At 54.4% G+C, this 11835-nt stretch overlaps 1 protein-coding gene across 3 annotated transcripts; it reads left to right on the top strand.

The window, feature by feature from the left end:
* The first annotated feature begins 1858 nt into the window (after positions 1-1858).
* PIANP (PILR alpha associated neural protein) lies at positions 1859-8703 on the top strand. Of its 3 annotated transcripts, XM_060658573.3 has the most exons (7): positions 1859-2251; positions 4073-4206; positions 4427-4486; positions 4750-5261; positions 6031-6112; positions 6928-7149; positions 7461-8703. In XM_060658573.3, the coding sequence occupies exons 3-7, from the start codon at positions 4482-4484 to the stop codon at positions 7480-7482; spliced, it is 843 nt and encodes a 280-aa protein (XP_060514556.1). In that variant the 5' UTR covers positions 1859-2251; positions 4073-4206; positions 4427-4481; the 3' UTR covers positions 7483-8703. The 3 variants fall into 3 exon arrangements, with proteins under 3 accessions (XP_060514556.1, XP_060514553.1, XP_060514554.1); XM_060658570.3 differs by lacking the exon at positions 4073-4206 and having other exon boundaries at positions 1860-2251; XM_060658571.2 differs by lacking the exons at positions 1859-2251; positions 4073-4206 and adding an exon at positions 2338-2731.
* Positions 8704-11835: the final 3132 nt, after the last annotated feature.

The following is an 11835-nucleotide window of genomic DNA, read 5'->3' as shown; positions in this document are numbered from 1 at the left end:
GTTGGAAACATATTGATGAAATAGGGGTGCCTCGGTGGCTCAGTTGGTTAAGCGACCAACTCTTGATTTTGGCTCAGATCATGATCCCAGGGTCATGGGATCAAACCCCACATTGGGCTCTGTGCTAAGCAAGGAGCCTGCTTGGGATTCTTTCTCTCTCTCTCCCTCTGCCCTACCCCCTGATTGTGTGCACGCTCTCTCTCTCTAAAATAAAATTTTTTAAAAAGGAAAAAAATCATATTGATGAAATAAAGTGACTGAATAACAAGAGGGAGCCAACCAGGTGAAGAGCATGAGGGGTGGGCAAAGGTTTTCAGGAAGAGAGAGTCAAAAGTGCTGGGGTGCTGAGGAAATGATTTCAGATGTTCTAAAACATCAAGAAATCTGATCTGGCAGGAGCATTGTTTGAACACGGAGGAGGAGTACAGGTTAGAGGGCCTCTCCTAACAATGAGTTCAGATTTATTCCAAGTACAATGAAAAGCCACTCAAATATTTTAAGCAGGAAAGAGCATGATATGATTTAGATTATAAAAATATTACTAGATATTGTGAAGACTAGTTTGTAAAGGGCAAGGGCAGAACCAAGGGGCCAGCTAAGAAGCTATTGCCCTCTTCCAGATGAGCGACGATGGCTTGAACCAGGATGGAAGTAACATAGAAGGAGAGAAGTGGAGGGATTCAGGATATATTTTGTATGCAGAGCTCACCTTGCAGAACTTGCAGGTGAATTAGATACAGGGCAAGAATCAGTGAGAAAAGGGAAAGGTGGGGAAAGATGTTTCCTGGATTTTCAGCCTGAACAACTAGTTGCCATGTCCCAGCATGGGTCACACGGAGAGCAATGGATTGGCAGGGGAAGACTTCAAGACATTTATTTTAGCCACATTAGTTTCACATGGCTATTAGACGTCCAAGTGGAGATGTCAAGCAGGCTGTTGGGTAAATGAGTCTGGAGCTTTGGATATAAATTTAGGACTCGCTGACATTTACATAGTATTTAAGGCCTGGGACTGGATGACATCACTGGACAGAGAATGTGGAAAGAGAAGAGAGCCAAGGACTGAGCCCTAGCAAGCACTAACATTTAGAGGTCGAGCAGAAGACTGGGGAAGGGAAAGCCAGTGAGGTTGGAAGGAAAGTAGGAGAGCGTGGCATCCTAGGAGTACAATCAGAATAAAACATGGTAGAGAGGGATGGGGTAGGATAGAGTCAGAGGGGAAGCTACTTTTGATAGAGAGGCTAGGGAAGGCCTCTCAGAGGAGGTGACATTGGATCTCAGTGAAATTTTAATGAAAAGAGTGAGTCATTGTGAAAAGCCAGGGGAAAACATTCCAGGCAAAGGGAACATAAGTGCCAAGGCCCAGTGGCAGGTTAAGATCCTCTAGTTCTAGGAACATAGATCAGGTTCAACGTGGCTAGGGCATAAGGAGAGTTAGGAGAGGAAATCAGAAAGCAAACTAGTGGACAGGTCATATAGGGCCTTGTAAGTCACAATAGGGAATCTGGATAATCTGAGTGCTAAAAAAGCTGAGTAATGCAACTCGATCTACTTATTTTAAATAGCATTCGCGTTGCCTCGGAGAGAATACATTGTAAACAGGACCGGAGTGGAATGGGGGATCAAGCCTTGGGATAATCCAAGGATGGTTCGAGGTCTTCACCACCACCCTCAGCCCCACCTTGATCCCCAGAGCTCTGCCATCTCCACCAGGGACCGAGACGCGGTTAGGGACGCAGAGCCTTAGGTGACTCAGAATCTCAGACGCCGACGGGGATGAACATGGATGTCCACGGAGTTGGGTGCAAGGGGTGGAGAAGCCCGCCACCATAACCCAAGGGATCAGACTGGCGGTCATCCTCCGCTGCCCTCTCCAACCCTCCACCTGGGACCCAGCTGGGCGCACTCCTGCGGCACGGCAGCAGGAGGGTTAAACGGTGCGGGGCCCACCGCGGGAGGGGGAGAGGCGGAGACCGTGCTCTCGGAGCTGCCGCGCCGAGCCCAGCCGAGCCGAGCGCAGCCCGAGCCGAGCCGAGCCGAGCCGAGCCGAGCCGAGCATCTCCCGCCGCCGCCGCCGCCGCCGCCGCCCCGCGCCCCGGGCGCCCACCCCACCCCCCCCAACCCTCTCCAGCGCCCCGGCTGCCGGCCAAACCCCCCGACCATGCCCCGTGCCCCACAAGCCCTCTCGACCCCCCAGCCCCGCGCAGCCCCGAGCGCCCGCAGCTGTCGCGCCGCCGCGCCAGGCATGCAGGTGAGCGAGAGGGACCCCCCCCCCCCACCCCCGCCCGCGGGAGCCTGGCCCTGCCCTTCCCCACTCGGCGCCCTCCGCCCCCCACCCCTGCCGGCGCGGTCCTTCGCCCGGGCTCGAGCAGCCAACCCCTAGGCGCGCCTTCCCCTCCGAGCTCTCCATCCCTCCGCTGGTCCCGACTCCATCCTGCCCTCCTGGCGCAGCGGTCAGCGTCCCCGCGGCTGCCTCCATCCCGCCTCCGGCTCAGCCCTCGGCTCTGTGCATCCTCCTGCCTCGGGTTCCCTGCGCTCGGCGCTCCCTCCCTCGGAGTCCGTTCGCTGACCTCCCGGTCCTCGCCTTCCCCCCACTCTCGCCGCTTTCCAGCCTGTCCGGGGAGCGTGGGCCCGTGGGAGGGGTGGGCCCGGGGCAGCCCTGGGGATGGGGCCCAGTTCCCCCACCCCAAGGCTCCCGCCCCACCCCCAGCTCGTCTCCTGCGCACAACAGGTCGGTGAGAATCGAAGAGAGGGTGGGGGTGGCGCGCCAAGCTAGGGACTGCGGGCTTCCTGGAGGGGGTGGCTAAGAGGGTGCGGGGCTCGGGGATTGGAGTTGACGTTGGTTTTGAGTGGGGGGGATGCACAAGGCAGAGAGGCAAGTGAGTCCTGGAGTCAGCTGGCCACAGATGTCCCCTTCAGCCCTTCTTCGCTTCACTGGTTCGCTCTAACCTCCTTCCTCCCTCCTTCCCTCCCTCCTGCTCCCTTCCCTTCCCGTCCCTCTCTCCCTTCAGCCCATCAGGCTGAAGGCTATCTCTTTCCATAGCTCCATATCCCTTTACATTTGAAGAAACAATTTCCAACTCCTCCATCTTTGCTGCTCCGTGTTTCGTCCCCCATCCCTTCCTCTTCTCATTCTGTCCTCGGTATTATGTTCTCTCCTTTTTCCATTTCTTTTCTCCCCGTGCCTGGTCTTCTCCACCCCTTTTCTCTCTTCCCCTTCCACTCTTTACACTTCCCATTCTGCCTGGACCTTTCCTTCCCTGTCCTCCTGCCCTTCCCTCTTCTTCCCCTGATCCTGCGACCCCTTCACCCTCCCGGTTTCCCTCTCTCACCTGTATTCTTATATTGTTCTTCCTTTAGCATCCTCCAAGCTTCCCGTCTTCTGTGCCCACCTCCTTCCCAGTCCGTTCTCTTTCGGGACTGATTACTCTCCCTCCCCCTGTGCGCTGTGCCGGCTTCCTCTTCACCTTTCTCCTCTCCTCACTCTTAACCACCCCTCCCTCTCTCAGCCTCTTACCCCTTCACCTCTTCCCCCCACCCCCGGCCGCTCCCCCTTTCCCTTCCCCAGAATCTCCCATCATATTCCCCTCTTATTCTCTGGGGGTACTTAATGTGCAGAATCCAGAGGACCCCGCGTGTCATATCCTCATCCACTCTGGGGAGCCTGGCCCCCCAGACCCACCACCCTCAGCTCCGAGAACATGTCCTTCCTCTCTCAAAACCAGCCATCCAGATTCTCCCTGGACTCTTCACCCAGGAGAGTTACATTTGAGGGGGTGGCCTCTCCTCAGCTCCACCTCCCTTCAGAGAGCACCTATGCATTTGGATGATTTAACATTAAGCGAAAATTATACTCTGTAGTTTTTTCCCCACCCACCTCTGTCTTTCTTTCTTTCTGGTCTTCCATCCCCTATTCTCCTTCCCCGGAAGATGCAGATTCCCGGGCCCAGCATAAGAGAAATGCTTGGGACCCCTAGCCCGGTGGGCAAGCTGGGAGGCTCCCCTTGGGCACACCACGCACACATTCACACACTCGCTCAGATTGACTTTCTCTTCCCTCCCCCACTCTCAGACTCCCTCCCTAGTGGTAGGTGCTCAAGGAATCACAAGGTTCTTGGCTCTAAATTAAGCTCCAACAAGAGCTTGGAGCTGTGGGCAGAGGAAGTGAGAAGGAAGGAAGCCAGAGAAGAGAGAGTAGACCCTGAGGTGGGGAAGTTACCGGGATTTCTGGGCAGTAGTAGATAAGGGGCTGGGGGCTAGACAGGAACCACTCTTTGAGTCCCCTCCCCCTCCCCCCCCCCCCAAAGGATGCTAAGCGGCAGCTGGCAGCCTGAGAGGGCAAATGGGGATAGGACTGGTGGCTGAATGAGCTGGGGAAGCACTCAGGACAGGGTTGAGATGTGACGACCCTCCCTTTCTCCCCCAGTAAAGGCTGAAAATCTGGGTCACAGCTGAGGAAGAGCTCGGACACGAAGTCCAAGATGTGGTAAGTTTGGTACAGCAGAGGGAGGCTGGGGGCCACTTCTCCTGGGGTCTGGGCCCCTTCCCTCCTAGGTCCACCCAGGGCCTTCGATCCCAAGGGCCAGACCCTAGGAAGGTAGGAAATGAGGCCAGTCTTTCCAAGGCCCACCTGCTTTTCCAGAGAAAGCTGGAGGGAGGCAGCCTGGGATCTCTGGTAGGAGCCTGTGCTCCCCACATATAAGCCCAAGACAGCCTTGAGTCTCACCCACTTTCTCTCCCTTCTTGCAGGCCTGCACTGCTGCTGTCCCACCTCCTTCCTCTCTGGCCACTGCTGTTGCTGCCCCTCCCACCACCTGCTCAAGGTTCCTCCTCCTCCCCTCGAACCCCACCAGCCCCAGCCCGGCCCCCCTGTGCCCGGGGAGGCCCCTCTGCCCCACGCCATGTGTGCGTGTGGGAGCGGGCACCCCCACCAAGCCGATCCCCTCGGGTCCCAAGATCTCGTCGTCAAGTCCTGCCAGGCACTGCGCCCCCTGCCACCCCATCAGGCTTTGAGGAGGGGCCACCCTCATCGCAGTACCCCTGGGCTATTGTATGGGGCCCTACAGTGTCTCGAGAGGACGGGGGGGACCCCAACTCTGCCAACCCTGGATTTCTGCCTCTGGACTATGGTTTTGCAGCCCCCCATGGGCTGGCCACCCCACACCCCAACTCAGACTCCATGCGGGGTGATGGAGATGGGCTCATCCTTGGAGAAGCACCTGCCACCCTGCGGCCGTTCCTTTTTGGGGGCCGTGGGGAAGGTGAGTAGGAGTGGGGGAGGCTGGTAGGGGGATGAGGGGTGGGGAGGCTGGTTGAAAGTTCTAAGGGCGGCGACAGAGTCCTTGTCTGTTAGTTCTTCCCACAAACGTGTCAGGCACGGTGCCGGCACAGGAGGCAGAGATGAACTGCCATCTGAGCCCTGGAGGAGCTCAGGTCCACTGGAGAAGACAGATGTGTAAACACTCAGGGATGAGTCAATGTAATAAGTGCTCTAATAGAAGCATACACAGCATGTTTTTGGGAAAAGAGGGAAGGGAGAGATTACTTTTGCCTGGGGATCAGGACACCTTCCAAGAATTGACATTGGAGCTGGACCTTGAAAATGAAGTGGGAGTATTCCATGCAGAAGAACACCGTGGAGGACAAGGGCCTTCAGGGTGACATCTCAGCTCAGGGAATGCCAAGATAGGGCCAGTAGTTTGGGGGTGGGGCTAGGACACAGATGGACATTCCTACCCCTTAGTGTCTGTGCAGAGAGAGGGGTTCTCTCTGACCTTGCAGCCTCCTCCTCGTCACATGCATACAGATTTGGGAACGTGGAGGAAAGGAACTGAAAACTCCAGGGAAAGCGGATGATAAGAATAAAGGGGGGGGGGGGGGAGTCCAGGAAAGCAGAAAGAATTGGACAATGTGGATTCGAATGGCAACACTCTCTAAGTTTAACTAAACCTGAAGCCTAATCCCACCCCCACCCCCTCTTGGCCCCTACCACTTCAGGCCTCCCTAAAACTTTCTCCCCACCCCAATCAGGTGTGGACCCCCAGCTCTATGTCACAATTACCATCTCCATCATTATTGTTCTCGTGGCCACTGGCATCATCTTCAAGTTCTGGTAAGCTGCAAGGAGGAGGGTGCTGGCAGATGGGGACCAGATGTTTAGCAACGTTTGGCTGGAAGGAGGGCAGGAGCAAGGGCAGTGTTTTTGCTGGATGTGGGATAGGAAGTGGTGGGCTACGGCAAGGAAGACCTTGGGAAAAAGTGGTAAGAATTTGGGGTTGGGGAGACAGAAATCAGGGCAAATTACTTTTCCCAGGGAAATACAAGGATAATGGGAGGCAGGGGACTTAAGTGCACTGGGGGCTAGCAAGGGATGCCTTGGTGGGCATTTCCTCCAAGACAGAGAAAACTGACCTGTTCTGCACAGCTCCTTCCTGGGGCTGCCTGGGGGGGGGAAGGGAGAAAGTCCAGAGCTCTTTGTATGCATTTAATAATGGGTCGCTCAGTCCTTCACACTTTACTGAGAGAATCATTAGACTCAGGTGTCCAGGTCATTAGCTGATTTTGAACTAGAACTAAACCTGCCAGGCGCCTGCTGAAGAGAGAAATGGGTCTTCTGGGTACACATGGGGGAGGGAGCAATTCTGCGGGACTCTGTGTTGGTGGGGAGGAGGTACTGATTCTGTGGACCTGGACCAGGTCTGGAGGGTTTACATCCCTGAGCCCCCCCCAGGGGGGGGGGCGGGTAGGGAAAGTAGCTTTATGGACACTTGGTCTCCAGAGATTTGATGTAGGGAACTGTTAAGAGGCCAGTTTTTCTGCTGTAGGATGTCGGGGTGTCTGAGGGAGGGTGGGGGTGGCCAGCACTGCAGGCCCAGGATGGGGGCTTCTTAAGTGTGTGAGAGAACCTCTTTCTTTCTGGTGCACCAGTTGGGACCGAAGCCAGAAGCGACGCAGGCCCTCTGGGCAGCAAGGTGCCCTAAGGCAGGAGGAGAGCCAGCAGCCACTGACAGACCTGTCCCCAGCGGGGGTCACTGTGCTGGGGGCCTTCGGGGACTCGCCTTCCCCTACCCCTGACCATGAGGAGCCCCGAGGGGGACCCCGGCCTGGGATGCCCCAGCCCAAGGGGGCTCCAGCCTTCCAGTTGAACCGGTGAGGGCAAGGGCAAAGGGCTGGGAGGGCCGGGAGGGCCGGAGCGTTGGTTGGGGGTGCTCCCTCCTGGGTGGGTGGGGAGGAGACAGACCTACCCGCCACAGCTCCTGGCCCTTCCTAGGACTGGACTAGCTCCTCTCTGGGGGACCCTTCCTTCTCCCCCTCTCTGTGGATCTATGTCCTGTTCTCGCACTGCCATTTAACTCAGCTCTGCCCTCTTCTCCTTGAGTCCCTTTCTTTGCCTCGGACTTCCTTTTCAATTCTGGCCTACCCCGTGGTTCCTGACTGTGCCCTTTCCCTCTTCCTCTCAGGATTCCCCTGGTGAATCTGTGACGCCCCCCAATGTTGGGGTGCCGCCAAGCAGGAGGCCAAGGGGCCAGCACAGCCCCCATCCCACTGAGGGTGGGGCAGCTGTGGGAGCTGGGGCCACAGGCACTCCTGGCTCCTGCCCTTGCACACCACCCTGGAACACTCACTGGCCCCATAGGTGATCTTACCTGCTCACCCTCCTTCAGGTGGGGGCCTCACATATTTGTGGCTTCTGGTCCCCCATCCCCGCCCTTGCACACTCACATGAAAGCCTTGCACACTCACCTCCACCCTCCCGGGCCATTGCACACACTTGTGCTCTTGTACAGCCAGTCTTCTGCACCCTCTCTCCACCCACACCCCCCCTCCCCATCCCTCACCTTCTCTGTTTCACACTTTCACTTTCTCTTCTTCCCACATTCCATGCTCAGTTCAGTCACTCAGTGGTCAGCGGGTGACTTTCCTGTTATGTCTCACATGCACTTTCTGGCCCCATGTTGTGGTGTTGTATGTTGTGCTCACACTCTCCCTCATGCACACCCACTGACCCGGTTTCTGTGGCCCCTGCATGCTGCCCCAGAGGTGGGTGGGAGGTGAGCTGGGGGCTTCTCATGCCCCCACCTGTCATGGTCCCATCCCAAGCCATGTTGTGTTTCATCATCTTCCCCATCCCACTCCAAGGGCGTGCTCATTACCCTGAGGGCTCCCCCATGGGAATGGGGGTAGTGAGGCCCCAAAGTCCTCCCCCACTCCACTGCTATATTGTTGTCTGGGAGATGGGTTTTTGGGGAGTCACCTGATGCACTACATGAGAAAGGGGCTCCCATTTGCCCTTCCCTTCCTCCTAAGTCCCTCTTGTCTTGTTTGTCCTGGCTGTCTGTGTGTGGGTCACTCTCTGGAATTCAGAGCCCCTGAGCCAGTCCTCCACTTTCCAGCTTCCCTAAGGGCCTCCCTAACTCCACCTAGGCTGCCAGGGACTGGGGCCAGCTGGTTCAAGGCCATCGGGAGCTCTTCCTCCCAATCTCTCCCTCCCCTTCCTGGGCTCCCTCACCCTCCTTCTCCCCTCCCTCCATGGTTCTTCCACTCTCCTTCCTTTTGCCTGTCCCCCCCCCCACCCTCCCCTCACATTTGTCCCTAATTCTCACCATTTTTCCACCTTCCTCCCTTCTTCCTCTCTTACCTGGCTCCTATGCTGTGATATATATTTTTGTATTATCTCTTTCTTCTTGTGGTGATAATCTTGAATTCTTGTGGGATGTAAGTTTCAAAATTTTCAAATAAAGCCTTTGCAAGATACCTGAGTCCCCTGGTTCTGCTTATGAACCCTGGAGAGGGGAGAGGGGAGAAGGAGAGGAGCAACAGGAAGCCAGGAAGGAGGAAAAGAAGGGTGGTGGGTGGGTGGGCTGGGGGGGGAAACCTCTTAAGCCCCAGTGTGACCTGGCCTGCTTTAACCTGGAGTTAGGATTCTGGGGCTTTGACCTGGGATAGAATGGAAGAAGCTGAAGGGAGCAGCCAGAACAGGAGGAGAAACTAGAAGAGTGGCTTGCCTTTAACTTGCCGGTGAAGGTCAAGAGAGACCATGAGAAAGAAGACAGAGGAAAGGGAAAATTATGTACAGGGACAGGCAACGGAGCAAGCAAGACAAGGAGGAGAGAGCTGATAAGACAGATGGAGGGTGAAGGGTGAAAGGAGAAGGAAAAAAATGGAGCAATGGGGAGGAGATGGGAGGGGCCACAGGGAGGAGGCTGCTCTGCCTGGTTTATCTGAGCCTTGCTCCCTAACTTGCCCGCATCCACAGCTGCCCCCCCAAAAGATGTGCAGCACCGGAACCCCTGTGGTTAACTCTCACTAGCTTTCCCCACTCTGCTCTCTCTTGAGAGAGAGACACTGCTAGGGTGTGGGAGTGGAATCAAGGGGTATATTTGGGGGAGGGAACACAGGCTGCCCAGCTGGGATCAAGTCACCTCTGAGCCCCCATTCTAGGTTTGGCTCTAGTGACAGCCCTACGAAAGCCCACACATCAGCCTCTCAGCTGTTGCTAGGCTCTGTTGCCATGGTAACCACCCAGGTCCCATTTCTCCCCCGCCCCCATCTGTGCCCCACTTGCTCCCTAGAAATGGGGAGCTCCAGGCCGGAGAGGAGACTGTAATGTGCCAGAGCTGGGCTGCCCTGGACTCTGACCACCTCCATGTGTTTATCTTTGCAGCTTCAATTAGGACGGTATGGGTGTTGGTAGGTGTGTTTTAGGTGTTGGGGAGTTTTATTGTGTACTCGAGGAAGTGTGGCTGAATCCATATTGCACACAATGGTAAGTGGGGAGGAGGAAGCCTATTTCTCAGGACCAGAGCAGTATGTGCAGTCAGAGGATCAGACTCCCTAAGAAAAACAGACTGCTACAGAGGAAAAAGGCAGAGCAGGGCCAAGGAGTGATGAACCAACTAAAAGCAGAGGTGCAAAGCCAACAAGCTGCTGAGGAGGGCTCACAGTCAACCTAGTGGGACCTGAAGAGATCCCAGCAGGAGCTGGGGGAAGGGAGAGGGCTGGATGGAACACGAGGGTGCAGGAAGAGGTGCTGAGGACATGGGTGTGTGGGGGGGGCAGTGAGGGAGGGATCCGAGGTGGATTCCCCCCAGGAATCTAGTCCTTGTCAGGTGAGGGTGGGGGAGAAGAGGAGCACTGGCTTAGAAGGGGGAGGAGCTCAAGTGCCTGGAGAGCACACCAGGGCTCTCTCACTCTCTGCAACTGTAACTCTTCAGAGGGACAGTGTGACCCCGAGGCTCATCCATATGCAAAAGGCACGCATGAAGGCCCCTAATGAAGAGGGAATTAATTATTGCCTGATTAGCCTGCTGTTTCTCTAAATTTAAATAAATTAAAATACACCAGCAAGACACTGGGAAATCCTCACCTGTTCCTTCTCCCTAAATATCCTCTTTCCCCATGGAAAGTCAGAAGGCAGGGAAAGACAGAGGAGAAAGGAGATGTCCTAGTCTTTCCAATTGTTCTGAAGGAAATATCTCAAACCAAATCACATTGTAGTGATGACTATGAAGCGTTGGGCAGCCATGGGGACAGATCTTAACCTTTATCACTCATAAAGGTGAAACAGACTATGGGGCCTTTGGAGGTCCTTGCAGGCTGTAAGTGGTAGAGGCAGAGTCATTGCTTAGTTATAGAACTCAAACAATGGCCACACTACCCTTTTGGTTCTTGGAGGCCACACCTCACAAGCACCACTGGGACCAACGTCTCTCATCACTATGCTTTTTTTTTTTTTTTTTTTTTTTGCCTCCTGAGCTGTGCATCAAATGACTCAGCCAGGCTTCTCTTAAGCATTTTTCTGGAATGCTTACCATTATGGCTCAGACCAAACCAGGAAATGGGGAAGCCCCCAGGAGGAGGGATCTCCCAGGCAGAGCTCAGGGTGTGGAAGTGATTCAAGATGGAAACAGCGTGCCAGCTGGAAAACCCCAGGCTAAAATTAACAGCCCTCCTCCCCCTACGCCCCACATTTATCTCTAAAGCTCTTCTCTAAGGAGTTCAAAGCACTTAAAACTTGCTTCTTACAGCAAGGGCAGGAGCAAGGGATGACAGTTGTTGACACTGAGGCTCAGGGAGCACCCGTTAATGTAAACAGGAAAAGAAGAAGATGAGAACTGGGACTGAGAGTGATCACCATTATTTTGCTCCCACTTCTCTATCTCAGCCTTCAAAGTCGACGTTTCTGGAATCAGCAATTTCTAACCCATGTAGCAACTAGGTCTGGTCACAACTGAGCCCCTAAGATCTTATCCTGCCAACTGTTGCTACTCAGTTTAACATAGAATGAGTGCTCAAAAATGTGATCAAGAGAGTAGACACTTCCAAAAGGATACAAACTACAATTACAAACCAAAGAAACATATCTTCTATTTAAACATTTAACTTAATATTTTTAGGTGTCCTTTGCTAACTTCCTTGCTGTGACTTTGAAAAAAAAAATCACTTAAATCTTCACAATCTTATTTTCATTATCTGTAAGGTGGACATTACAACTGTTTCTATTAGGGTTATTTTGCTTTCTAAGCAAGGAACTATTGCTGTCAATAGGAGGGACTTCAACTGCTGCGGTCAAAATAGAGCTCAGCCCAGGGGGATTCTGGTCAGATCAGGGAGCAGGCTGGAGGCAGCATTCATTTACTCAAATAGCTTATATTTCTTCAGCATCTACTATGTTCTCAGCAAAGCAGTGGGAAGGATACCATGTAGGAGACCGTTTATTTCCTGAGGAGCTGACAAGCTTGCTGAAGAGTCCTATATACGAAATAGTTAAAAGAGTAACAAAAGGTACAGACTAAATGCTGTGGAAATTCAGAGAAAGGGAACCATTTATACGTT

This window comes from Panthera onca, chromosome B4 (genome assembly GCF_046562875.1).
Source record: "Panthera onca isolate mPanOnc1 chromosome B4, mPanOnc1 haplotype 2, whole genome shotgun sequence".
Classification (NCBI taxonomy): domain Eukaryota; kingdom Metazoa; phylum Chordata; class Mammalia; order Carnivora; family Felidae; genus Panthera; species Panthera onca.
Note: the sequence above shows the minus strand (reverse complement) of the source record. Positions and strands in the feature narration are given on the sequence as shown.